This window comes from Cannabis sativa, chromosome 2 (assembly GCF_029168945.1).
Source record: "Cannabis sativa cultivar Pink pepper isolate KNU-18-1 chromosome 2, ASM2916894v1, whole genome shotgun sequence".
NCBI classification, from domain to species: Eukaryota; Viridiplantae; Streptophyta; class Magnoliopsida; order Rosales; family Cannabaceae; genus Cannabis; species Cannabis sativa.
Genome location: NC_083602.1, coordinates 24,096,218 through 24,118,290, shown reverse-complemented (window position 1 = coordinate 24,118,290; position 22,073 = coordinate 24,096,218). Strand labels below are relative to the sequence as shown.

The window sequence follows — 22,073 nt, the reverse complement described above, 5'->3', positions numbered from 1 at the left end:
GTGGCGCTGATATTATCCACTCAATCATGCCACCTCATGTGGGCAAAAATTGGAATCTATTCTACCCAGTTTTTTTGATGGTCAACTAGACAACGGTCTTAGAGATCAAAATGAATATTTTATCCCACTTTTAAAAACAGTTGGGAAAATCTAATTTTTTTAGTAGTGTTATTTTCTAATGTAAAACAACAAAAAAGATATATGAATAGTTTATAATTTAATGTTATAGTAAATATACTAAAAAAAAATAATATTATGATATAAAATTTATATATAAAAAAAAATAGTGCATTTAGGCAAAGCTAGCCTTAAGAAAAAAAAAAATAATTCAGCTTTTTATTAAAAAAATATATATGTTATTTTTGAAAACCACAAAATATATAAGAGGTAAGTTGAGAAATACTATTTTTATTAATCAATTAATCAAATTTCCCTCTAATTTTATATTTAATTGAAACATACCTCTTTTTATATGTATTATACGTAAAATATCCTGACATAAAAGAATCACATGGAGAGTATCTTGAAGTGATAGGGGCAAAATTAGTACAATGTTTAAAGAAAGAGGTAAAAATGATAGACTTTCAGAAAGAGGGTAAAAATAAAAGAGAGCAATATAAAAAGGGTATATAGTGTAATTTCCTCCATATATAATTTTAAAAGAAAAACATGTTTTTTTGGACTCTTAAACTGGATGAGCCCAAAATGCAAAACTTTTCCATTTTGCTCAGCCCAGTCTTGCATTTATAGTCATCTCAAATATTATGTCAAATTTGTCATAATATTTATTATGTGACATATTTATATTTTTGCTAGATGAATTATATTTTAATCATGCATCATTTATTTACATCTTCATTAAAGATATGGTAAAAAAATAATAATATATGTTTTGTTAGTTATACTAAATTGATGTTTTTTTCTTTTTTTATTCTTTGTAAGATAATGGTTATTGAAATTATATCAAACAAAATAATTTATATATTGGATATAAAAAAAAATGTAGAGAAACAAAATATACATTGAATATAAAAAACACGTATAATATTATCACGAGTTTTATTTGCATTTTAAAAATTTATAAATACACGATATTTTAATAATTTTTTTATTTATCTAAAATATATATCTTTAATTATATTATTTTTTTTTTTATTTTTTTCTTCTAATAATATTCTTAAAAAATATACTTATAAAAAATAAATGATCTTTTAAATATTATAACAAAAAAATTAAAATAAGAAATTATATAAAATTTTATGTAAATAAAAATTAAAAAATATATACATGGTTTAAAAAATAAAAACAATAAAATAAATTTAAAATAAGTATTGAAAAAATTAAAAAAGTATAAAAAGTGACTTTCAAAAATTATTTTAAACTTCACTTTTTTAAATTTTGAGGTGTACTAGCTTGTGTGTGGAAATTGGACTCCGCATAGTACTAAAGAAATTAACTTTTCTATGCGAAAACAAATTAATTAATTAAATCTTTCTAAAAAAAGTAATTGAAAATAACGTGATAAAAAGAATAAGTAATTCATTATAATTAATAATAAATTGATAATATATAAAAATATCTCCTTACTAAATACTACCTGGAATTTAAATTAGTTAATCAATTAATTATATCATCAATTAATAAATATCCTATATATTATATCTAGTTTAACATTACCGAAGGGAGTGATAAATACGCTATCGCTATATATATAGAGAGAGTGATCATAGAAGGCGTAACATGACTAAGTAGTGAATTTGTTAAATAAATAGATCGATGCCTATAATTTTGGGTGAATAGCTCTCTCCCATCAAAATCAGATATATATGGCTTCATTAATGAAAAACTACTTACCATACTTAGTCCCTCCAATTTTTGTCATACTCTTCTTTTTCATCTCATTCTCCTCTCCATTAAACAAATATCACACATTACTAAGCCCTTCTCATCATCATCTTAAACCACCTGCTTCTCCATCAATTAACAATTTTAGTAACCCTAATTTCACATCACATCATGATCAGCAGTACTCTTCTTCGAACTTTTCTACTCTTGCTAGCAGCAACCACGTCAAAGTATAACATTATTATTATTATTATTATTATTATTATTATTATTATTATTATTATTATTATTATTATTATTATTATTATTATTATTATTAATATGATTACTATATATCTCTCTCATATATTTATTATTTATATGTGGTTGTTTGATTAGTTATATAAATTAATTTGTATTATATATATTTGAGCAGAATAAGAGCAGTGTGCAGAGACTTGAAGATGGGTTGGCAAGAGCCAGAGCAGCTATACGGAAAGCCATTCTTACTAAGAATTACACTTCTGATAGAGAAGAGATTTACACTCCTAGAGGACCTGTTTACAGAAATCCTTATGCTTTTCATCAGTTAAGTATCTTTTCTTTTAATAGTACCACTGATTTCTTTAATTATTTTCTTTTGATTAGTTTTGAAAAATTTCTATAATCTCCTCCCCTGAATATCTAAATTAAGTTAATCATTTAAAAAAGTAGATACAGTACTCTCAATTATTGGGGGAAGAGTTGTTTTCATGTCTATAAATATAATTTCGTAATATGTGTGCCTAATTTGGCAAATTAAAAGAATTAGTATTATAATTTACCAACTAGCTAATTGAGTCTTTGTTATACCATAAATAAATGATTTATCTTTTCTTTTTCTTGCTTTGAATCGGTAGTTCTTTCTAGGAATTTGAACCTAAATTAAAATCCCAAAGCTAAAATTAACCCTATTTGGAATATATTATTAAGTGACTCAATCTAAAATTTACACAAAATTATCTACTTAAATATTTAAAATTTATGAGTGTAAATTTGTTTCCCATAAACTATTCACAAACATTGACTCTTATAATATTTAGCTATATAATTAGTCAACTCAACTCATCTCGATTTTCCAGTAGAAACACTTGGCGAATTTTTACGATAGATTTGAAAAGGTCAAGATCATAAACTTTATAATAACCAACTAACAATAATGGCATGAATTTATCTATTTAATCTTTCTAATATATATGTATATATAGAGAGAGAGTGTGTGCATATATGCTACGTAACTTAATTGTGTTTGTTTTATTAAATGTCATAAAATGTAATCATACTATAACCAATTTGTCTTAGCTTTTATAAAGTTTTTTTTAAACTTTTAGAATTAACAAAGTCTTTAGAGTCTTTTGGCAAAAAGAAGAGGTATTGTTAGATACTAGTAGTGTCTAATACTTTGTTAACATCCCATTAGTGATATTTTTTAAAATCTAACTTTTTAAATTATATGAGATTCGATATAATTACACCAATAGCAGATGGTATGATAACGTAGAGCGTACTTATTATGCTAACTGGACAAAGTATTAAGTACCAATAATACTTTTTAACAATTCTAAAAAAAAAACATTACTTTTTAATTTAAAAATCTTTTTAAAAGAAGCTAGAATTTGTAGTTTCTTCTAAAAGAATTCTTAAGAAACTATTTTATAAATTAATAATTTATATAATTTTTAATTGACATACAAAAGATATTTTTTATAATGCCATTCAAATACTACTTTGAAAAGTATTTTTTATTAAAAATGATCTTCTTATAATAGTTATCTACATGTAAAAATAATGAGTCAAACTTATATTTATCATAAACAAAAGTAAAAGTAGAAATTACCCAGACTAAACCTATATATATTATATATGATTGTCCATACACTACATAGGTCACATGCTATCACCAGTACCACATAAGATATGGGAAACTATAACAATTAATTATATACATGTATTGTAGGAGTCATATAGAGATGGTAAAGAGAATGAAGATATGGAGTTACAGAGAAGGAGAAATGCCAATGGTCCACAATGGGCCAACAACATACATATACTCAATAGAAGGACAGTTCATTTTCGAGTTGGAAAGTGAATTATCAAATCATTCATTCATGGCAAAGCATCCTGATGAAGCACATGCCTTCTTCCTACCCATGAGTATATCAAAACTCACAGACTCACTCTACCCAACCTATAGTAAAGGTGGACGCTTCTCTGAAACTCTCTCTCGTGTTTTCACTGACTACGTTTATGTTCTCTCTCGCAAATATCCTTATTGGAATCGAACTAATGGAGCTGACCACTTTTTTGTCTCTTGCCATGACTGGGTACGTACATAACTTAGCTACTACGTTAATTACTTATACTATTGTTTATATGTATTTTCTTGTTTTAATTACTTTCTCCATCCATTTAATATTAATAGTATTTTGTATCATATCTCATGATCATATATAAAATATGAAAACGAAAAACGTAGGTTACAGATTACTATGTTAAAATATAGGAAACTTAATTGTATAATGCTCAAACACGCCATATATATGATGATGCAATTTCATATAATTGGTGTCCATACTCTTAAATTAGACTAATATTAACTGCCCTTTTAATGCATCAAAGTAACCTTAATTTATATCTTAAGATCGATATTAAACAACAACACTTATTTTTCTTAATGTGTTTTCTTCTTTTCTAATTAATTTGTATTTGTATATTTTCTGATTATTAAGTTTTGTTAAGCTGACTATTCATAATGTTTGTAAATATGAAAACCCATTATACATTCTTTTGAACTTAATTGCATTTTATTTTTTACTGATCTCCATTCTTTTATTAGTCCATTATAATCACACAAATATTTATCCTAACAATTAATAGTTGCATTACTATCATAAATTATGATCATATCATGACTAATTAAATTATTTTTAATGATAAATAGGCACCACTAATTTCACGTATAGATCATCACATATATGACAACTTCATGAAAGTATTATGCAATGCCAACACATCCGAAGGCTTCAAACCATCAAGAGACGTATCCATACCCGAATACAACCTAAAGAAATTCGAACTAGGACCGCCGCGATTGGGCCAACCGCCCAATCAGCGGCCGGTGCTAGCTTTCTTTGCCGGTGCAGCTCACGGCGACATAAGAGCAAAATTATTCAAGCATTGGAAGGAAAAAGACAACGAAGTACTCGTCTTTGAACAACTTCCAAAAAACTACAGCTACCATAAAATCATGGGAGAGACCAAGTTTTGCTTGTGCCCTAGTGGTTCGGAAGTGGCGAGTCCTCGAGTTGTTGAGGCAATGCGACAAGGCTGTGTCCCAGTTCTCATATCTGATTACTACTCCATACCCTTTGAGGATGTTCTTGATTGGACCAAATTCTCTGTACAAATCCCACCTAGCAAAATACCTGAAATCAAGAACATTTTGAAAGCTATTCCTTACTCGAAATACTTGACATTACAGAAGAGGGTGATGAAAGTGAGTAGACACTTTGAGTTGAATCGACCAGCTAAGCCCTTTGATGTGTTTCATATGGTGCTTCACTCAGTTTGGCTTAGAAGGCTTAATTTTAGGTTGCCATTTTAAATAATTAGTTAAATTAAATTATATAATCTTTTTATATAGTAATAGCTAACCATAAATTTGTTAGGAAAAATTTATAGTTTGATGTTTGTGTTCCATATATTTTATATCATTATTTTTTCTTAATTATAAAATTAGAGCATTGTTATTAGGTATACCAGTTGTACAGGTTAGGCTTTGAATATAGGCGGATTAAGCTTGTGTCTAGGGCCCATCTAGCTCAGGGTTCAAAAAAAAATCTTTTAAAAATACATATTTTCTTACTAATTTTGAAAAATAGCACAATTTTTTCTAAATAAGGGTCCAAAAATATTGTTTTCCTATGGCTCGCTAATTTTAAAAGGTCAGTCTTGCAGTGACGCCTAGCACCACTTAAAAGTGGCGCCTTGTGATTGATAATACTCAATAGAAGTTATTATATTAAAATACATGTCATTCGACATTTAATTGTACCAATAATAATATTACACCTTAACAAGGTGCTAGACATTACTGGTGTCTTTAAGCGTTTCTCATAAATTATTATTATTGTAAGAACATGCATAAAAGAGAATTCCTTTGGCAACAATAAAAAAAGTAAAATTACCTTATATACTAATTTTTTATTTTTTTTTTAAAAAAAAATTACGTGTTTATGAGATTTTCATTAACCAAAATTAAATAGCCTTTAAGTAATTAATATTCCACAGAAATTAATAAGCAATAAAAGAAATTATAACTCCAGATATTTTTATGTAATTTTGTAGTTAAAATGTACATACTCCACGAGTCCTTATTATTAGGGATCTTTTTTGAGCACAGAGTACAACTTCAGAATTTGAATAATAATAATTTACTTCTCAAATTTTTCATCTCTTTTCTCATGGAATCTGCCCCTATTTATATGAATATAGGTTGGCAGTTATTTTTTTTGAGATTAATTCAAATATAATTGTTCATGAAACGTAGACAATCCCCACGCTTCATTTAAATTACATGTGGGATAATTGTTAGGCTATTTTTAGCCTAAGTTCCGAGTTAATTTTATAGTTGTTTTCTATGTCAATGTTATCTTTTGGAATGGTTTTACACTTAATTTTCCTTGTTTTAGATCCCTGAGGCATGAGAGCTCAAATTGTATCAATTGTTCAGAAGACAGGGCATTCTGGAGAAAAATCTGCTGAAGCTGACAAAAACGCTTCAGTAGTCGCGACCCTTTTCTATGGTCCCGACCAGGGTCGCGACTATGGAGTAGGCAGAAAGCTTGATTTTTGTGCTTTGCCTATGGTTGCGACTAGGCTTTAAGTAGTCGCGACTATGGGCTAAACACGAGAATTTTGGGCAGTTTTTTACTTTGACTATTCAGAGGTAAAAACACTAATTTCTATTTAAGGGGCTTGTGTTTTAGAACGAAAATAATTAGAGATTGGTCACGAAAAGTGAAAGAAGGAGGAGAGGAAGCTATTGTGACGATCCGGAGCGCAATCACTAACTAGTTCTTTCTTAAACTCTTGATTTCTATGTTAATTTCTGTTTTAGATTTGATTATGGATTTTATGAACTAAACTCCTATTTGGGGAGATGATGAATATCGATTGACATTATCTTTAGTTAATGATAATTGTTGTTGCCCCTGATTTTGCCCAATATACGTGGACCAACCAGACAGAGACACGTGGACACGAAGATTTTAACACTCAAATTAATAGCTAAGTCTTTATAAAGAAAGGCATTATCCCAGAGGTGCCTCCCGGAGAAGGCATTCGAGGTTTTCTATCTCCCGGAGATCAAGGTGGCTACAAAGCATCTCCGGGAGATGTCAGGCTTCCTCTGAGCAGTCATCTCGCATTTAATGCCGCATGGGAGGAGGCGTGTTGGAACTACCACACGCAATAAAGTCTGACGACACAACCCCCACTTTGCACCTACGAGATTATGACCACTAGAGTCTACTGACGGCTACTTTGTGAACAATCACATTAGTCAAAAGGGAATAAGGACAACCCACATAAAATCCCTACAGCACCTAGGGATTTGACCATGCATTACCCATGGTATATTCATTGGGAATACCCAACTTTACGGATAGTTACAGAAATACATGTACTATAATTCTGGGAATCACCCCACAAAAACACTATAAATACCCCCTCAAAGCTTATTAATGGGGGTCGAGAATTTTGGGTTGCATAAGTGCAAGAAGAGTAAATACTCACCAAGAACATTCTCTGTATTAAATACACTCATAAATATACAGACTCGTGGACTAAGGCTCATTAACGCCCCAGCCACGTAAAAATCCTTCTCTTAATTTCTTACAGCTCTTTTAATTCTTATTATTTTATTGGTTGCCGAAAACCTCGGTCAACATTTTGGTGCTTTCATTAAGAGCTGAAGAAAGCTTCTATAAACACACCGTACATTACAACAATGGTGGAGACTCGAAGCACTCGTCAACCTCGCCCTCTAGAAGATGCTCAAGACCCGAATGAGGAAGACGTAGCCTCAAGAGCAGTTGAGGGTTTCGAGGAAGAAGAAGGAATTCCTGATGATGATTACGAGGGAAACCTCGATGAGTACGCCTACGATGACGGTAGCTACTCAGAATTAGTGCTCTTAAGACAAAAGGCTGTCGATCATAAAGCTGAGATCGCAGCCCAAAAAGCACAAAACCAAAAGATGCAAGAGGTAATGCTGGCCATGCAAAAAGCCATGGAGGCAGCTGCATCCACGTGCATCCCAAAGCCATGTCTGCTGGACTTGGAAAGGAACCAGAGGAATCCTCGCCAAGTACCCAACGGCAAAAATCTAGGGAACCAAGCCCTATAAGGTATCCCGCTGAAGGGAACCAAAACAAAAACCCTACTTCTACCCCCGGGAGAAAGAAAAAGGCGCAGGATCCGCAAAAGGTCCGCTTAGATTTCCCGAAAGGGAAAGGTCCGCAGAGGGGCAAACTCCAAAAGGGGAGTCTTGGCCCTTAGGATCGAGAGGACCGAAAAAGCGTTTCCGTGCACCAGGAGCCCGGAGGTAGAGGAAGAAGAGGACAGAAATGTCCTCCCGTTGTTTTGAGAAATCAAATCAATGGAATCAGGGTGACCTCCGGGATCACCTTGACCAAAAGAAATACGGGCCCGCGGTCTCCACGGGAACGTTAAACGAAGGAATCATGGCGGAACTCGCCATACTCCGAAAAGATATCGCCCGAGTCTCCTGGAGACATAAAGGCGACGACTCCGACTCAGACTGTGAGGACCGGGAGTCGTGTGCCAAGCACATCCTGGAAGCAGAGCTGCCCAAGAATTTTAAGATGCCCGAAATGGTAGCTTATACCGGGAACTCCGATCCAAGCGACCATCTGTCAGGGTTCAACCGCGTCATGACGGTCATGAGAGTCAGCAATGACGCTAAATGTCTGTGCTTCCCGCTTACTCTAAGCGGGTCCGCGGAGGAATGGTTCAAGAAACTGGAGCCAGGATCCGTGGGCTGTTAGAATAAGTTACAGACCAACTTCCGGAGATAGTTTGTCGCCGCAAGAAAGGTTAATCTGGAGGTCAGCGCTTTGACTAACATCAAGCAGCTGCCTACGGAGACCTTAAAGAATTACATAAAGAGGTTCCGCGAGGAAGCCTCGAAGACCAAGAAAGTTGATGACGGACAACAGCTTGCCCTTCTCCAGGCAGGCATCCGTACAAAAACTCCATTTTGGAACGAACTACAACAGGAAGGAGCTGCGAACCTTCAGGACTTCCAGAAGAGAGTCCAAAAATATATCAATCTTGAAGAGGCCCAAATAGTGGCCTATGGAGGATATTATCCCACCGAGATAGCAGGGTATGTGCCCGGAGCTCAACCGTCGGGTACTGTCCCGACAGTAACTCCACGAATGACCAGCATACAATTCTCCGTTACTCCCGGATACAGCCAGGGCCAAGCCTTGGCCCCCGCATCGTCTCATTTTGGAAATCCCTCGAGGATAAATGGACAAGCTCCCTCGCTCTCCGCTCCAACTGCCAGTTTGGTCGGTCCTTCCCAAGGTTCAAGGAGTAAAAGGTCCTCCAAGGGTAGTACCCGGACAGAGGAAAAGCGACAAAAAAGGGGGTACAACCCCCAATATACCCAGTATACGGAGTTGACAGACTCCTAAGAACGTGTGTACTTTGCTACTAGGAAGAATACACACTACCGGAGACCACCTCCTTTGTACAAAGATAGTTCCCGGAGGGATCCCAACAAGAGATGCGAGTACCATAACGACATTGGGCACAACACCAATGAATGCAAAAATCTCAAAGACGAGATCGAAAACTTAATCTGGTTGGGACACCTCTACGAGTGGATCAAAAATCGGCTGCCTCATCTCAACCCGGGGCAGGCGGCTGGAGCTGTGCCTCAGGGAACACCAGGGGGTGCGCCAGGAGTATTGGCTCCAGTTGCTCCCCCCGGAGATGCCCAGCATATCCCTGGTCTGCCGCCCGGACCTAACGGGAGAGTAGCCATGATCTCGGGAGGACCCCATATCGGAGGAACTACCCGCAAAGAACTGAAGCGGTATGCAGGGGTCGTGAAACACAATGAGGTTTGGGAAGTTACCCAACTCCCAGCTCAAAGGCCCCGGCTGATGGATCAACCCATCACATTCACGGAAGAAGACGCTAAGACGGTGCGTTTTCCCCACCATGACCCGTTGGTCATAGAGACCCCCATCGCCAATAAAGTTGTGGCCAGAGTTCTGATTGACAATGGGAGTTCCGTGAATTTACTTTTCAAAGAGGCCTTCACTGCAATAGGCCTGACAGACCGAGACCTCTCACCTAGTGGTTCCCAACTCACAGGGTTTAATGGAACGACACTTATTCCAATGGGGAAGGTGAGACTTCCAGTCACCTTGTGCCCGGACACCCCCTAGAGCACGTTCAAGTACTATACTTTCGTGGTGGTGGACTGCCCGACAGCATACAACGCAACCCTCGGCCAACCGGCCTTGGTAGACTTTGGCGCAGTCACATCAATACAGCACTTGTGCCTGAAATTTCCCACCCAGGAAGCTGGATAGGGACGGTGAGAGGAAATCAAGGGGAGGCCAGGCAATGCTATAACGTTGCGACCCGCCTACCCGTGCTGATGGTCCGGGAAACCATTGAGCCAGAAATGGCTGAAGAAGACGAGTTGGATCCCCGCGTGGGGTCCAAAAAAGTTATAGAATCGATGGAGGACATCGAGGAGATATCAATGTGTGACCTGGACTCCACCAAGGTACTCTGGCTAGGAAAGAGCCTAGACCCGGAGGAAAAGGAAAAAATAATAAAGACACCGAAGGGGGCCATTGACATTTTTGCATGGTGCCAAGAGGACATGACTGGCATAAGTCCCAACATCATCACCCACGTCCTCAACGTCAACTCGGACATGTCGCCGGTCCAACAAAAGCGACGACCCCTCGATTCAGTAAAGGCTGAGGCCTTAGAGAAAGAGGTGGATAAGCTTTTAACAAACGGCATGATCCGCGACGTTTACTACCCAGAATGGCTAGCCAATCCGGTCCTTGTGCCGAAGCCTAACGGAACCTGGAGAGTTTGTATAGACTTCACTGATCTAAACAAGGCTTGTCCAAAGGACTGTTTTCCTCTGCCAAGGATCGATCAGATGGTAGATGCCACTTCCGGATTCAAGCTACTGTCCTTCATGGACGCGTACGCCGGGTACAACCAAATAAAGATGCACACGGTAGACCAACAATGCACTAACTTCAGGGGCGAAACATGGAGGTGTACGTAGATGACATGTTGCTCAAGTCAAAAGCGTGCAATAGCCATGCGGACGACTTAGAAGAATGTTTCGAGGTCGTCCGGAGATACGGAATGAAGCTCAACCCAAGGAAATGCACCTTTGGGGTCAAATTAGGAAAGTTCCTGGGCTTCATCGTCAGGCAGAGAGGGATTGAGGCAAACCCGGAGAAAATTCAAGCTCTCCTGAGCATGCCATCCCCCAAGAAGCATAAAGACGTGCAGAGCCTAACCGGAAAGGTTGCTGCCCTGAGCCATTTTATCTCCCGGTCTACAGACAAGTGCATTCCCTTCTTCAACATTTTGAAGAAGTGCCAAAAGTTTGAATGGTCTGACGAGTGCGAGGAGGCATTCAAAAAATTGAAAGAGCACATGGCCAAGCCTCCAATCCTGTCAAAACCCGTTCTCGGAGGGGACCTGTTCCTATACTTGGCCGTCTCCGAGCACGCGGTCAGCGCTGCCTTAGTCTGGGAAGAAGAGAAAACTCAACATCCCGTGTACTACGTCAGCAAGCGCATGATAGGGGCGGAGACGCGATACCCTATCATCGAAAAACTAGTTTTCTGCCTCCTAATGGCCTCAAGAAAATTAAGGTCGTATTTCCAAGCGCACCCAATCAAGGTGTTGACCAATCACCCACTCCGGCAAGTCCTGCAAAAGCCAGAGGCGTCTGGAAGGCTCCTCAAATAGGTGATGGAGTTAAGTCAATTCGACTTGCACTACATACCCCGTATCTGCATAAAGGGGCAAGCCTTGGCAGACTTCATCACCGAATGTAATGAAGCTGAGGCAACCGCGAACGCGATGGTACCATCAGTCCCCACATGGAAAGTATTTATGGACGGAGCCTCCAATGAAAATGGATCCGGAGCAGGGGTCGCAATTATCTCCCCGAGCGGACTTTGACTCCAAGCAGCCCTACGGTTCGACTTCTCAGCCTCAAACAACGAAGCCGAGTATGAAGCCCTGATTGCAGGGCTGAGATTACAAAGGCTGTGGGGGCCAAAAGAGTAGAAGTCTACAGCGACTCCCAACTGGTCGTGAACCAGATATCGGTAGAGTACCAAACGCGCGGTGAAAGAATGGCCGCATATGTAGCGATAGTCCGGGAACTGCTCCACCAGTTCACGGACTATAAAGTGGAAAGAATCCCCAGGGAAAAGAACGCTCACGCGGACTGCCTGGCTAAGTAAGCTTCGGACAGTGAAATTGAAGGACTGGGGGTAGTACCCGTGGAATGCTTGGCAGAGCCAAGCATCAAAATAAAAGAGGCCATAGCAACGGTTTGGCAAGAACCCAACTGGATGGTCCCCATCATAGAATACATAACAAAAGGTGAGTTTCCCCAAGAAAGGGCACTGTCCAGAAAGATTCAATATTAGGCTCATCGTTATGTGATGATGGATAAAATTCTCTACCGAAGAGGACTCAGCATGCCTTATTTAAGGTGTGTATCGGACCCTGAAGCTAGACAAATTATGCTAGAGGTCCATGAAGGGTTCTGTGGAGATCATACAGGAGGACCAAGTCTCTCAAAGAAAATATTGAGACAAGGATACTTCTGGCCAACAATGAAAAAAGATTGCATAGACTACGTCCAAAAATGTGATTCGTGCCAAAGGTTCGCGAACATACCGAGAGCTCCTCCCAATGAGATTACCCTGATGACTAGCCCCTGGCCCTTCGCGGTCTGGGGGATAGATCTTATTGGGTCTCTGCCAACAAGAAAGGGAGGAGTAAAGTATGCAATAGTAGCAGTAGACTACTTCACCAAATGGATGGAGGCTGAGCCCATGAAGACTATAACTGCTAAAAAAGCACAAGGATTTGTTATTAAAAACATTGTGTGTCGATATGGCTTGCCTCACAAAATAGTCTCTGACAATGGAAAGCAATTTGATTGCGAAGAGTTCACTGACTTCTGCAACCAACACGGAGTCGTAAAAACCTTCTCCGCGGTGGCAAGGCCGCAAACAAACGGACAAGCAGAAGCAGTCAACAAAATTCTAAAGGTCACCCTAAAGTAAAAGTTGCTGGCCTGCAAAAACAATTGGCCCGAAGAGTTGCCAAGAGTGTTATGGGCCTACCGAACGACCCCCAGAACCACGACCGGTCACTCGCCTTTCTCAGTGGCATACAGTTGTGAAGCAATGGTCCCGGTACAAACGTTATTCCTGTCCCACAGGAGAACGACTTACGATTCAGCTACAAACCAAGCTTTATTACAAGAAGCGCTGGATCAAGTTGAAGAACTCCGGGACGAGTCACAAATACGAATGGCAACTTATCAAAAGAAGGTGACCAAATATTTAACTCCAAAGTTAAAAAACAGAAAATTTGCTATTGGGGATATGGTCTTAAGAAGAGTCTTCCCAGCCACCCAAGAACCCGGAGTGGGGGTACTTGGGCCAAATTGGGAAGGGCCATATGAAATCGAGGACGAAATCGGCTCCAGAACTTATAAGCTAAAAAGGATGGATGGAACCATTGTGCCAAGGGCCTGGAACGCCGATCACCTCCGAAAATATTACCAATAGTCCAAATGTATAACTTAGGCTTTGTTTTAAGGGTTTGTACCGTCTAAGTGTATGCAACCTCTGTATTTTAAATAAAACTGAGTGCCTTAAAAACTAAGTTTTCATGCCACTCAGGGGGGTACTAAGGCATACCACACGGACAGACGAAAAACAAGCCAAAAGTAAAATATCCTGACCGAAAGGGCTAGTCCAAAAAGAGAAATTATGCATAAAAAAAGATCATATGTATAAATATCCTGACCCAGAGGGCAGGTCCAAAAGAAAAATATGCATCAAAAATGGTCATGCATATATAAAAATCCTGGCCCTAAGGGCAGGTCAAAAAACATATATATACAAAGGGCCCGGGGACAGGCCTTAATCACTGTCTCCCCTTAAAAAAAATAAGGCAGCTATTAAGATAATCATTGTCTTAAATAAAAGAAAAATAGCTGCAAATAAAAAAAAAGATAAGAAAAAACTTAGTGAAATGGGCTGGATTCAAACGGCCAAGTCAATGCGAGGAGGAAGGCGAGGACCAATACGCGCCTCAAGCATGGCGTCAACCTTCTTCTTCTTCTCCCGAAATTTAGCAATCACTCCGCAGGTTTGGGATAGAAGTCAAGCTTGATGTTCTGGCCATTTGTCGACTAGGCCATGTAGACGCCTTCATCAAAGCACTTAATGCAGCGGCTGCAGGAGACAGGGGAGAGGAGCTCATCTCTCTTAGCCTTCTTTAACGCTTGATCTTTAAAGTCCTTGAGCTCCTTAATCTCCACGGCTAGGTTGGCCCTGGACTCCAAGTCCGCCCGGTGAAATTCCTCTAAGGACCTCACCTTGGCGGCCATCTCATCTAAGGCCTCCCTGGCCTCCCGGAGCTCGCATTTAGCCTTGGCGGTAGCCTCGCCCTCTAACCTCAGCGCCTCCCGGTGCCTCGCCTCCAGCCTGTCCCTCCGAAGGACCTCCTCCCGGAGCATCGCCTCCGCCTGGACTTCCCTCTGTTTAGCCTCCTCCTCGAACTTTGCCTTAGCAAGAGCCTCCTTTCGCTCAGCCTCCTCCTGGAACGCCCGCCTTTCAGCAGATAGGTCCTGCAGGATCTTCACAACCTTGTCTATGCCCCCAAATTCGGACAAGACGAAGCCGTGGTTAATTATGGTTTTGGAAAGGCGGCCAGCCTCTGCAGTAATCTGGAAAAGGAAGTAAGAGTGAGTGAAGGCCTTAAGTAAAATGATGAGGAAAGAAATAAATCACAAAGTACTCACCGCAGCCGAGACATGGCTGATGTCCTGAACGTAAAAGACGGAGTTCAAGGATGCACAAGCAGCGTACCGTTTAGGCGCGCATCGAGTCAGCTGGGAGACGTACTCACCGGTCATCTCGGAGGCAAAAGGGGCCAATGTAGGCCCGAGGAAACGGTTGAAACAGTCCGTCAAGGGGTCCAGGTTCAGATCCCACGGGTTTCGGAAGTTCTCCTCGTTAAGAGAGTTTTGCACCTCCTCTCGCAAAACCCTCTTCAGGGCCTCCACCTCAGCGTGCCCCCAGGTGTACTCATCGAGGGCATAATTATACTTGGCAATCCGAAGCTCTTGCCTCTCCTCATCTCCGGGGACCGGAGTCAGCACAATGCCGTGAGGCGCTGTAAACTCCTCCGCCTCGGGAGGAATCCCAGAGTCATGGCTCGGGGCCGGAGTGTCTACCCTCCGCGGGCGTTTAGAAGACTCCTCTGCTACCATCTTGCCTTTCCGCTTGCGCACCAGAGCAACCTCTTGCTCTTCTTCACTTTCTTCAACTTCCCAAGAAGTACCTCCTCCTCATCCACTAAGTCAATTGTGTTTGGAGGGGCACTGGAAGAAGCCTTCCCGGGGGTGACCATCTGGGAAGAAGTAGGAGGAAGGGAAATATCAGGACTGTGGGCTCCAGCAAGGGTGGCCAAGATCGCCTCCATGGGGTCAGCTGCTACAACAAGAGAAAAAAGTCAGGTGTTAGAATGTTTGCGAAAGAAGCGAATACTTAAAAAGCAATCAAGCTAGTCCTACCCTGACTCTCTAATTTGGCCCTAGCAAAGTCCCGAATCTTAACACCAGCTGCATCATCCCCGAGATAGCTGTCCGAGGGACGGAACCAGCTAGAAGACAGATAGGCCGAAGGATCCAAGGGAACGGGCACCGGAGGCCCCGAACCCATCCGGGACAGGCCTAAATAATCACTTAAGTTGGAGAAGTAATACTCCTTTGCATGATCCCCCCACCGAGTAGAGGGCATCGTAAACCTAAGGATACGTTCATAGAACCCTATAGGCCTAAGGCTAGCATATTCACGAACAGGAGGGACGTAATGTATCGTTAGAGGGGACTTACTAGAACCAGAAGTGCTGGCATCGGGAGCCCCCGTATTCGACACCTGGACAGTAGGCCTTGGTTTGGGGGCCCTCCTCTCCACCGGGCTCCCAATACGAAGGGGCCTCTCGGCAGCCGCCTGGGCCTTAGAGTAAGCCTGCTCCTGGGCCTTTCGGAAGAGGTACTCCTGGTACTTACCTTCCGTCGTGGCGATGATGTCATCCCGGAATACCTTCTCCGCGGCCGGAGCCCTCACGTTCGGGCAGATGACCTTGGAAAGGTTGGAGTCCTCCACCGACTGATGCCCCAGGATCAGCTTGGCCTTCCGGCAATTCTCGGTTGTGACCAACCCCCCGACGTCAAGGTCCTTCTTGTCATATGTGGCGAAGGTCTTGGCCCGTTGGAGGAAGAGCTGAGTAGGTGCAGTCCGCTCATAAGGAGGAATCCTAACCCACTCCTTGAGAAGCTCCGGGTGTTCCACAGCCTGGAACCCGGAAGAGAAGAAGAAGCGGTGACGATACTCCTTGACGTGTTTTTGCTGGTTGAAGGGGACCGGGCCCTCATTCAAAGGGTGGGCCCGAAAACCATAAAAGTTGTCCTTAAGTTTGTCCCCCTTCTTGGGGACAGAAACAAGTTCATAAAAATACAATATCTCTGCCGGACTGGGAGAGCCCCAGCCCCGGGCAGAGTAAAAAATAAACAAGCCTGAAAGCAGGCGGTAAGCTTGAGGAATAAGTTGATATGGCACAAGGCCGACGAATACAAGGAAATTAATGAAATAATCCTGAAGGGGAAGCATAGCCCCAGTCATCAAATGCGTTTGGCTCCAAGCTCCGAAGCCTCCGTAATTGTGATTAGGCGTCTCCGCGTCCCGGGGCAGCCGGTGGTAAGTCCCGGAGGTCGCGGGCTTGATGCCGGCCACCAGCACAATATGCTCCAGCTGATGAGGGCAAGTTAGGGTTGAGTGAAGCTCGGCCGCTTCCCACCCCGTGGCACGAGGCTTATACCCTTCCTGGGCGACAGGACCTCTCATCACCTCCTCCAGGGTGGCCAGGCGCTTTCCTCCTTTCTTAGAAGATTTTGAACCGGATGTAGACATTTTGGTTCTGAAAAAGATTTAAACAAGGCTTGGGGGGTAAATGTTGCCCCTGATTTTGCCCAATATACGTGGACCAACCAGACAGGGACACGTGAACACGAAGGTTTTAACACTCAAATTAATAGCTAAGTATTTATAAAGAAAGGCATTATCCCGGAGGTGCCTCCCGGAGAAGGCATACGAGGTTTTCTATGCTCCCGAAGATCAAGGTGGCATCAAAGCATCTCCGGGAGATGTCATGCTTCCTCTGAGCAGTCATCTCGCATTTAATGCCGCATGGGAGGAGGCGTGTTGGAACTACCACACGCAATAAAGTCTGACGGCACAACCCCCACTTTGCACCTACGAGATTATGACCACTAGAGTCTACTGACGACTACTTTGTGAAGAATCACATCAGTCAAAAGGGAATAAGGACAACCCACATAAAATCCCTACAACACCTAGGGATTTGACCATGCATTACCCATGGTATATTCATTGGCAATACCCAACTTTACTGATAGTTACAGAAATACATGTACTATAATTCTGGGAATCACCCCACAAAAACACTATAAATACCCCCTCAAAGCTCATTAATGGGGGTCGAGAATTTTGGGTTGCATAAGTGCAAGAAGAGTAAATACTCACCAAGAACATTCTCTGTATTAAATACACTCATAAATATACAGACTCGTGGACTAAGGCTCATTAACGCCCCAACCACATAAAAATCCTTCTCTTAATTTCTTACAGCTCTTTTAATTCTTATTATTTTATTGGTTGCCGAAAACCTCGGTCAACAATTGCTATTTCTCTTCTCTGGATTGTAAAATTTATCCATATTTGTGTTTAATTACATATTTAAGATTAATCACCTTTTGTATGTTTTATGATCCCAATTCAAAATCTGAAAAAGTGAGAATTGTGAATGCTAAAATTGGATAAACTAGGTTTTGATGTAATACGAAAGTATTTGCATAGCCTTTGTGACATTTAGATTATTGCTTAAGGTTGATTACATGTTAATCTAGTTCAGAGATGATTACATAACATGTGATTTAGGGCCTAAAAGATCTGAAAAGAATTAGGTTAATTAGCATTAACAATTGGGTAATTAAATCAGCATGATTCTTTTCCCTAATTTGTCATCTTTGATTAAATCTTTTTAGCTGAATTTTATTTTCTTGTTAATCTTTATTTTTATCTCCATCACAAAACTATTGGTTTGCCAAATAGAAACATAAGTCTAATCTAGTGGTATTTAGTCTAATTCCCTGTGGGATCGACCTCACCTGTGTGAGTACTACTTGATTATGTACGCTTGCGTATTATTCATATTTTTCGCAACAAGTTTTTGGTGCCGTTGCCGGGGAGTTGTTTAAACATTGATATTACATAAGATTAGATTAAATTCTACTTTGGTTAATTCTTTCTGCTAATTGCTAACCTATTTCTTTCAAATTGTCTTAATCTATTTCAGGAATTGAAGTTGTATGCGACGTCAAGGACAAAGTGTAATACTGTCGGTTGATCCTGAAATTGAAAAGACCTGTAGAAGAAACAGAAGAAACAAAAGGCAAGAAAGAAGTGGAGCAAGAGCTGAAATAGAAGAAGTCATGGGTGACAATGCTAATTCCGGTAATAATGGCAACAACAGCAGTAATAACGGAGGTGCCGTTGAAGACCAGGCAAACGGTCGTAGTCTGAGAGACTACATTCTCCCAACATTGACGGGGGTTCAGTCTTGCATAAGACCACCTGTCATGGAGGCCAATCACTTTGAAATAAAGCCAGCCATACTCCAAATGGTGCAGTCTTCAGTCCAGTTTGGTGGACTCCCATCTAAAGACCCAAATTTGCACTTGTCCAATTTCATTGAGTTATGTCAGACTTTTAAAGAAAACGAAATCAGCGATGATGCCATCCGTTTGGAACTATTCCCATTCTCGCTGAGGGAGTGAGCCAAAAGTTGGTTCATCTCCTTGGCACCGAAATCCATTGCAACATGGACTGATTTGGCAACAAAGTTCTTGTCCAATTTTTTTCCTCCAGCAAAAGTTACCAAGCTGCGAGGAGTTATTAATAATTTTTGTCAGCTGGACAATGAATCTCTCTATGAGGCTTGGGAGAGGTTCAAGGATCTAATTAGGAAATGTCCACATCATGGGATTGAAAAAGTGAATGCTGGTTCATAATTTCTACAACGGGCTGATTGGTAACACTAGAACGATTATAGATGTCGCAGCTGGTGGGGCATTTATGAGAAAAAGTACAAACGAGGGCTATGATTTGCTCAAAGAAATGGCCATGAATAATCAATAATGGCCAACTAAAAGAAGCCAAACAAAGAAGGTAGTTGGTATGGACGAGGTAGACACCATCACAAAATTGACAACCCAAGTAGAGGCCCTAACAAAGCTGATGGTTGTTCAAGCAAAACAGGCTCAAGTTACTTATGAGCTCTGTGGGGGTCCTCACACCTATGACCAATGTCCTGTAGATGTGAATAGTTTGCCAATGGATCAAGCAAAAGCATCAGGAATTATTCTCAAAACAATAATGGGTATAATCAAGGAGGGGGTCGACGATAGAATGTACAAGGGCAGTCTTCTAATCAGCAACAACAGGGGTTCTATTAGCAGAGAAATCAACCCCAACAGAATCAACAACAACCATAGAAACAAGGTTCTAGTGGAGGACCCAGTCTACAAATAGATCTGTTGCTACAGTTTATGACAGAAACTAGATCATCCATTAAAGCCTTGAAGAATCAGATGGGGCAATTGGCGACACAAATAGCTACCCACCCTGAAGGAAACTTGCCTAGCACAACAAAGGTGAACCCAAAAGAAAACTGTAAGGCAATCACCTTGAGAAGTGGGAAGAAGTATGAAGGGCCTGATGAGAGACAACCAGTGGAAGAAGAGGTTCAAGATCAACCGGCACCGACACCAGCAAAAAAGAAAAATACTGAGGGTCTTGCACCAAAGGAAGCTTCTCCACCAGTCAGCATAGACCACCATGTAAAGATCCCTTATCCGCAGAGGCTCCAAAAGACCAACCTAGACAAGTTGTTTTTGAAATTTCTAGAGGTATTTAAAAAGCTGCACATCAACATCCCCTTTGCAGAAGCCTTGGAACAAATGCCAAGCTATGTGAAATTCATGAAAGAAATCCTGTCCAAAAAGAGAAAAATGGAGGACTATGAAATAGTGGCATTGACCGAGAGGTGTAGTGCGATATTGCAGAAGAAACTTCCTCCCAAACTCAGAGATCTTGGGAGTTTCACCATACCTTGTACTATCAAGAGAATAGAGGGGATAAATGCATTGTGTGATTTGGGAGCAAGAATCAATTTGATGCCTATGTCAGTTTTTAGAAAATTACAGTTGGGAGAAGCAAAGCCTACTACAGTGACCTTGTAATTGGCTGATTGGTCGTTGGCTCATCCAAGGGGGGTCATCGAAGATGTTCTAGTCAAAGTGGATAAATTTATCTTCCCAATAGATTTTATAGTTCTGGAAATGGAAGACGGCAGCAATGTTCCAATTATTCATGGGAGAACATTCTTGGCAACATGCCAAACATTGGTTGATGTTCAGAAGGGTGAATTGAAGCTGGGAGTGCAAGCGAAGAAATGGTCTTCAATGTTCTTAAGGCAATGACTTTTCTAAAGGCAAGTGATAAATGTTTCTTTGGGGATCTCATGGACACTATAGTGGAGAAGAAAAAGTTGATGGAAGATTCATTAGAAGTGAGTTTGACTGAAGACGATCTGAATGAGCAAGATGGAATTGAGGCGATAGGTTACGCCAAATGGCTTGACCCCTATGGGCCATTGAATAAAAAATACTTTGAAGAGTTTGGGGTCGTTCTAAAGAAGCATGTGCCATCTACAAAAAAAAACCACCAGAACTAGAGTTGAAGGTGCTTCCTGATCATTTACGGTATGAGTTTTTGGGCAAAGACAAAAAGCTTCCAGTCATAGTGTCAGCTTCACTTTCTGATGTGGAGATTGATAAGTTGCTAAGAGTACTCCGAGCACACAATAAGGCTATTGGGTGGACATGTTGGGTTTTATGCCCTAAATAAAACTCCATTTCAATGTAATCCAGATTATTCAATATCAATAAAGTAACAGAAGTATTTTTCATTCATTTGTGTATGTTTTGGTTCACTTTATCAATTGTTTGTCTTTTTATTTATAAATTCATCCCAACCCCTTTCACATACTTGATCATGTTTATTGTGTTGTCAACACAGTGGAAAGTAAACATGACTATGTGAATAAAGGATTCCTAGATTTATCAGAACACTGGGTTTTACTGATATGACAATCTACAACAGAGTTTACTTGCATTTGGAGAAATGCTATGTTCTTTCCAGAACATTGGTTAAAGTAAAGCTCAGGTTGGATGCATGGAGTATGCATTGGAATGGACCGATATTGAACTTTGAAATAGATTTATAAAACTTACCGTAATATCTATTCAATTCAATATCACTAAGTTTATCCTAGATCAAATGATCTAAATCCTGATATGGTTAGGCTCAATCTCAAGAGTGTTATTCGTGTTTTTTGATTTGTTAGTTAAGCCTACTTTTGGGTCAGGGTGATACGTACATTTTGGGAACACGGTAGTGTAATTGAGTGGGAGCGCTAACATAAATATGGAATCTATAGCTTCTATCTTGGGAATAGTAAGCAAAGGATGATTTCCTTCGAGCTTAACCAAACGAGATAAATGGTGGAGTATTCATTTCACTTAGCTGAAATATCATATATACAGGGTTAAGTGTTTTAAGGATAAAATACATTGTAGGGTGTTACGGTAATTAAGTCCCTTTACAATGTAAATCATCCACATAGAGGATCATTGATCACATTAGGATTATAACAATGGATAACTA

General features: G+C 40.2%; 2 protein-coding genes and 1 non-coding gene across 3 annotated transcripts; 2 read left to right on the top strand and 1 right to left on the bottom strand.

The window, feature by feature from the left end:
• The first annotated feature begins 1,585 nt into the window (after positions 1-1,585).
• LOC133033942 (probable glycosyltransferase At5g20260) lies at positions 1,586-6,016 on the top strand. The gene is made up of 4 exons (XM_061108993.1): positions 1,586-2,075; positions 2,261-2,412; positions 3,821-4,187; positions 4,805-6,016. Exons 1-4 carry the CDS (start codon positions 1,827-1,829, stop codon positions 5,465-5,467), a joined length of 1,431 nt encoding a protein of 476 aa, XP_060964976.1. The 5' UTR covers positions 1,586-1,826; the 3' UTR covers positions 5,468-6,016.
• A 13,209-nt stretch (positions 6,017-19,225) lies between these two features.
• Positions 19,226-19,332, bottom strand: LOC133035279 (small nucleolar RNA R71). Its single transcript, XR_009686555.1, has one exon. It is a non-coding gene; the product is annotated as a small nucleolar RNA R71 (small nucleolar RNA).
• A 562-nt stretch (positions 19,333-19,894) lies between these two features.
• Positions 19,895-20,587, top strand: LOC133034210 (uncharacterized). Its single transcript, XM_061109254.1, has one exon. It carries the CDS (start codon positions 19,895-19,897, stop codon positions 20,585-20,587), a length of 693 nt encoding a protein of 230 aa, XP_060965237.1.
• The last annotated feature ends 1,486 nt before the right edge of the window (positions 20,588-22,073 follow it).

What these genes read in the sequence shown, in the direction of transcription:
- LOC133033942 (XM_061108993.1), top strand. Translation starts at nt 1,827, where the DNA reads ATGGCTTCATTAATGAAAAACTACTTACCATACTTAGTCCCTCCAATT. An exon ending in CTAGCAGCAACCACGTCAAA is followed by an intron (nt 2,076 to 2,260) that starts GTATAACATTAT and finishes ATATTTGAGCAG; the next exon opens with AATAAGAGCAGTGTGCAGAG. An exon ending in TTGTCTCTTGCCATGACTGG is followed by an intron (nt 4,188 to 4,804) that starts GTACGTACATAA and finishes AATGATAAATAG; the next exon opens with GCACCACTAATTTCACGTAT.
- LOC133034210 (XM_061109254.1), top strand. Translation starts at nt 19,895, where the DNA reads ATGACAGAAACTAGATCATCCATTAAAGCCTTGAAGAATCAGATGGGG.